The 6,192-nt window shown below is 49.2% G+C and overlaps 1 protein-coding gene across 1 annotated transcript; it reads left to right on the top strand.

Moving 5' to 3' along the window:
• Window positions 1-26: 26 nt before the first annotated feature.
• LOC123255540 (G-protein coupled receptor 157-like) lies at window positions 27-560 on the top strand (the record flags this gene model as incomplete). Its single annotated transcript, XM_044684313.1, has 1 exon — window positions 27-560. A coding segment is annotated over exon 1 (395 nt), but the record flags the coding sequence as incomplete, so codon positions are not given.
• Window positions 561-6,192: the final 5,632 nt, after the last annotated feature.

Here is a 6,192-nt window from a genome sequence, read left to right as displayed (position 1 = left end):
CCCTCCCCAGCTCTTCCCTCCGGCCTCTTCATTCCCTTCCTTCTCTTCTTTCACCGTCCCGCACTCCGACAGCATTTCCCCGGGATCCCGCATCTCTCACGGTGCCCTCTCCGCTCCTGGCAGCCCTTCACCCCAGGGCCCCTTTGCCCCTTCCTCCCCTTGGCCATGCTGCGCCCCCAGGAGTCTGGGCCCCCCACCGAGATCTTTCCTTCGGAGAAGATCGTGGTTCTTCTGTCCTGTGTCTTCTCCTTCCTGGGCTCCAGCCTCCTCATAGGCACTCATGCCCTGTGGCCGGACCTGAGGAGCCGAGCTAGGCAGCTGCTCCTCTTTCTGTCCCTGGCGGACCTGCTCTCTGCCGCCTCCTACTTCTATGGGGTCCTCCAGGACTTCCCCGACACCACCTGGGACTGCGTGGTGCAGGGCGCCCTCTCTACCTTCGCCAACACCAGCTCCTTCTTCTGGACCGTGGCCATCGCAGTTTACTTGTACATCACCATCGTGCGCAGCAGCCAGGGCCCCTGGGCTGGGACCCGGCTTCTCTATTGCTTCCACGTCGTCAGGTAGGGCAGGGCGCCCCGCTCCTCTCCTCGGCGTCTTTCCCCCGGGGAATCTTGGTTATTTACAAAGTTGGCTTCCAGCTTAAGCTCCTGGAGGTCAGGGAACAGCCGCGCTTTTGCTGAGTGTGCCCTAGAACTAGCGCCTCATCCAGCTAGTAAGGGGTTGTGGATTAATGGGAGGCGGGGGGATAAAGTTATCTTTCCGCCACTCTCACCTCTCTTCAAGTATGGCCAGGCTATCCTGGAGGAGGGTGAGCAGGTTCTCCTGGGCTCCAAACCGCACGTTGGAGAAACTGTACTGTAGACTTTCTGGAAATAAAAACTTCCGGACAGATCCTCTCCCAGCCAAGGAGAGAGAGAGCTGCTTGGGTAGACAGACAGACAGACAGACAGATTGGTGTTTAATTCAGTCAGGCACAACCAACTCCAAGAGACCCCATTTGGGACTTTCTGGGCAAAGATGCTTGAGTGGTTTGCTGTTTCCTTCTCCAGCTCATTTTACAGATGAGGAAACTGAGGCAAACAGGGTTCACACAGGAAGAGTCTGAGGCCAGAATTAAACACAGGTCTTCCTGTCTCTAGACCCTGTACTCTTTGCACTGTGCCACCTGGATGGATGGATGGATGGATGGATGGATGGATGGATGGATGGATGGATGGATAGACGGACAGATAGATAGATAGACAGACAGATAGATGAATAGACTGACGGACAGACGGATGGATGGATGGATGGATGGATGGATGGATGGATGGATGGATGGATAGATAAATAGATGATAGATAGATAGATAGATAGATAGATAGATAGATAGATAGATAGATAGATAGNGATAGATAGATAGATAGATAGATAGATAGATAGATAGATAGATAGATAGATAGATTGACTGATTGATTTAAGCACATTTACCTGTGAGCAGCTTAGGGAATTAGTTGGGTTAGAAGGTGGATTCTCCCTTGGTGGGCAGTTTTCAAGCAAAGGCTGTGTGCCCACTTGTAGGGCAGATGGTTAAAAAGGATTCCTTTGAGCTAGTCGGGGCCTCAGAGCCCCTCACTTTTTTAGAGGAGGCCACAGAGCTCTGCGGTGCCTTCCTGCCCTGAGCTTTTGTGTCTGCGGCAGTATCTCACCTCCAAAAGCAAGGACACCTAATGAGCACGACCAAGGTCAGGTCATCTACGAGGCCAGGAGCGTGGCCAGCTCTGAATTCTTTTTATGGGAGTAAAGCTGTAGCTTGGGAAGGTTTCTTAGGGGTTGCCCTCATAGGGAATTTGTCCAGCTTGGCTTTTTAGAGGTGGTCCTGACCCAGAGAAGACCCTGCAAGTGTGGAGGGTTTCGAGTTAGAAGAGACCCTTGAAGTCATCTAGGCCAACCCCTGGCTTTTAGAGATGAGGAAGCTAAGGCCCATAATAGAGGTGACACCTACCTTTAATGCCGCTACTACCTCTTTGACTTGTGAGTTAGCCACCTAATTTCCCTGGATCTCAATGTCTTCTGCTTGAAAATCAGAGGGTAGAATTGATGGTCTCTGAGTCTCATTAACAGCTCTTGATCTAGGGACCTATGACTTTCCTAAGGTCACACAGATTAAAAGTGGAGGGGGGGGTCAACTAGATGACCCAGTGGATAGAGTGCCAGGCCCAGAAATGGGAGGTCCTGGGTTAAAAATCTGGCCTCAGACACTTCCTAGCTGTGTGACCCTGGGCAAGTCCCTTAACCCCCATTGCCTAGCCTTTATTACTCTTCTGCCTTGGAACAGTATTGATTCTAAGACAGAAGGTAAGAATAAAAATTCTTTTTAAAAGTAGAAGAACTGGGATTTGAACCCAAGTCACATTTCAAAATAAAGTGCTCTTTTCATTTCCTCCTGTTCTTTCTCTCTGGTTGTCCCTCCTTTCCCTACTGAGGAGTGGTTGATTTTTTGCTAGTGACTCAGTTGAGACAATCTTGTGCTTAACAAATGCTAGTTCCTTCCCCCTTTGACTCTTAGCATTGGAGCCTCCCTCCCTGGCTAAGCTTTTATGGATGGGAGGGAGGGGGTGGTTGAGGGTTGACCCAAGGGTCCCTGGTTCGAGAGCCGCCAGAGAGCACACTGGTTTTTTGAGTCGGTCCTTTCCGTGGCTAGCCTGTGCTGCTCATCCCGGTCTGTTCAATCTAGGGAAAGAGAGGTGCTGAGCACCTGTGTAACCAAGACCATCTTCAGTGCCAGTGTCCTGGGGCGGCAGGATAAAGTAGCCAAAATGCCAACTTTGCGTGGGATCTGGAGAACCGAACCCTGGGACACTCACTGGCTGTAAAACAGGAAAATATTCCTTGTCCTGTGAACCTTACCCCACCCCCTCACAGGGCTGTGGGAGGGCAAAGCACTCCGTCACTTGAAATTTCTAAAGAAATGTAAGTGCTATCCACCCTGCGAGCATTTATTAAGCACCTACTTAGTGCTCGGCTTTGGGGCTACAAAGGCAGAAATGGCCAAGTCCTCGTCCCGAGGAGCTAGCATTCTGGGAGGGGAGACAAGGTACGCTGGAGAGATGTTTCGAAGGAGGAGGCACTATCTGCTGGGGCAGGAGGAGAGGGGCCCAGCTTAGGGTTAGGAAGACCTGGATTGGAATCAGTCCAAGCCAGGCTGACTTCAGCGAGAGCATTTACACCCCGGAAATCAGCAAATGCTACCAATCACATCTCGATTTCTCATTTCATCCATTGTCCAGACCAGTGATTCCCAAAGTGGGCGCCACCGCCCCCTGGTGGGTGCTGCAGTGATCCAGGGAGGCGGCGATGGCCACACTTTCTTTGTATTGCATTCTATTCTGAGTTCAATAAATAGTTTCATAATTTCCAGGGGGCTAAGTAATATTTTTTTCTGAAAAGGGGGCGGCAGGCCAAAAAAGTTTGGGAACCACTGATTGCCTAGCCCTTGCCCTTCTATCTTAGAGTTGCTACTGAGACAGACAGTAAGGGTTTGGGAAGCTTTTTTCAAGGGCATCATCCTACATTTGTATTTTTGGAGAGCTGGTTGTTAAACATTTACCAGAACCCCTCTGAATCCATCACTTAACATATTAGCTTTGTAAGTCCCCCCACCTTTGACCCTTTGGCAACTCCCAAGGTCTTACACAACTTTGTTTCACCAAAATGTTTTCTTTCCACGGAGCCCGTTGACTTTAGGGAAGGTATGTCTTGAGAGATTGGGCCTTGATCAGAAGGGGGATAGCAGGAATGAGGGCTGGGTAGAAGCTGGCCAGCCCTGGTATTCCCCTGGGATCGCAGGCAAAGACCTAGAGGAGGACCGTCACTAGGGTGCAAGATTCTTCGAGGAAGGCTCCATGGAAGAAAATAAACAAGAATCATTCCAGATGTGCAGAGTTGCCAAGGGGTACAGTGGAAGGAATCCTGGCTTTGGAGTTTGGATCATGACTGGGCCCCTTATAAAGTTTCTTCATCCTAAAATGAGGTGATCCCTGAGGCTCTTTCTAGCCCCGAGTCTATAATCCTAGGAAGCAGCTAGCTAGCTTAGCAAAGTAGATAAGAGCTCTGGTCCTGGAGGTGGAAAGACCTGAGTTCAAATCCTGCCTCAAACAACTGTGTGACTCTGGGCAAGTCACTTAACCTGTTTGCCCCAGGTCCCTTGTCTATAAAATAGGGACAGTAATAGTACTTCCCTCCCCAGGTTGCTGGGATAAAATGAGATAATGTTTGTCAAGTGCTCTGCAAACCTTAAAATACTATATAAATGCTGACTTGTTATTGTTGTGCTTCTCAGCTTGGGGGAAATAGCTTAGAGCCAGCTGGCGGGTAGGTCACGGTGCTGGGGGGCAGGACCCAAGCTCCCCGGACACCTCTGCTCCTTCGCTCTTCTCTGTCACTTATTCCTGTCACAATAGATATGAGACTTTCAGGGACAATCTTGTCTCCTCGGATTTCTCATCTGACCACATGTACATGTCTGGCAGAGTCGTGGACTCTAGGAATCCAGAGACCCAACTGAAACTGCCCCTTGCCCTCGAGGAGTTTACTAAGGGTAGTCCAGAGGGTAGAGGGAGTCAGGCCTGAAGTCAGGAGGACCTGGGTTCAAATTTGTCCTGAAATACTTTCTAGCTGTGTGGCCTTGGGCAAGTCACTTAACCCCAACTCCCTCGTCTTGACTATTCTTCTGCCTCGAAGCCGATACTCAGTATCAATTCTAAGACAGAAGGTAATAGTTTAAAAAAAGAGAGAGAATTGATACTAGGACAGGAGGTTGGGAGTATAAAAAAGAAGTTTACATTCTAATGAGAGAGTCAGTGTCTAAATGGATAATTTACAAACATTTACTGGGCATCTCCTCTGTGCCAGGCACTCAGGAGATACATAGGACAAATGAAACAAGCCCTGCTCAGAGGAGTCTACATCCTAACGTAGACATGAGGCTATTTGAAGAGAAAAAATTCGTATTAAAAACTATTTGGCTTGGGGGGCATCTGGGTAGCTCAGTGGATTGAGAGCCAGGCTAAGAGACAGGAGGTCCTAGGTTCAAATCTGGCCTCAGACACTTCCCAGCTGTGTGACCCTGGGCAAGTCACTTGACCCCCATTGCCCACCCTTAACACTCTTCCACCCAGGAACCAATACACAGAAGTTAAGGTTTAAAAACAAACAAACAAAACAAAAACCTATTAGGCTGGGAGAGAAAAACCTCCTGAACCTGCTAGGGAGTGCAGGATGCTGAGACAGAGATGAAGAAAGCCTGTGTTCTAGGCTTTGAGAATGCAAGAACATGGAGTCTGGAAATGAGACGTTGAGAGGAGCGAGGAGGCCAGCTTGGCTAGGAAGGGGAATGGCGACTCTCAATATTCATTAAGTGCCTGCTGTATGTCAGGCACATACCTGGGGCTGCAGATATGAAAAGGAAGAGCAAGGAGCTGACGATCTAATGGGAGAAGACAACAGGCGAAGCTAAAAGCGGTGGGGATGAGGTGAGAGAAGGGAGGAGATACACCCGCGTGGACATGCTGGAAAAGTCAAGGAAGTCCAACATGAGTGCTCCTGGGAGGAAAAAGAGACGACGTCTGGCCTGTGGCCCTTCTTGAAATGTAAGTTTTAAGGTTCCACACCCGGAGGAACTGGAGGTACTGGTGAGCCGTGAGTGTGGAGTACTGAGCGCCTCTGACCAGCTGAGATTTTCCAATGAAGAGGTTCCTTCCTGGGGGTATGGCGGAGTCCAAAATGAGTTCAGTCCAGTAGGAAATGGGATGTCTGAGGAGATGTGTGTGAAGTGACAAGGAGAATAATGTTGTTGTTGTTGTTGTTGTTGTTTTTAAAGGGATGATGTAATGAATATAAAGGAAAGATTGCAGAACTGTCTAACAAAGGGAGCAATCAGTTAAGACTTCAGAAGACCGATGGCCTTTCATATTTTGGCTAAATAGTGTGACGGACAAGGCCTGGAGTCAGAAGGTCCTAGGTCCAAATCTGGCCTCAGACATTTCTTAGCTGTGTGACCCTGGGCAAGTCACTTACCCCAGTTACCTAGACCTTGATGATCTTCTGCCTTGAAACCAATACTTAGTACAACTCTAAGATAAAAGGTTAAGGGGAAGGAAGGAAGGAAGGAAGGAAGGAAGGAAGGAAGGAAGGAAGGAAGGAAGGAAGGAA

Source organism: Gracilinanus agilis, unplaced genomic scaffold (assembly GCF_016433145.1).
Source record: "Gracilinanus agilis isolate LMUSP501 unplaced genomic scaffold, AgileGrace unplaced_scaffold48255, whole genome shotgun sequence".
Lineage (NCBI taxonomy): Eukaryota > Metazoa > Chordata > Mammalia > Didelphimorphia > Didelphidae > Gracilinanus > Gracilinanus agilis.
The sequence above is the reverse complement of the archived record's forward strand: the minus strand, read 5'-3'. Positions and strand labels throughout refer to the sequence as shown.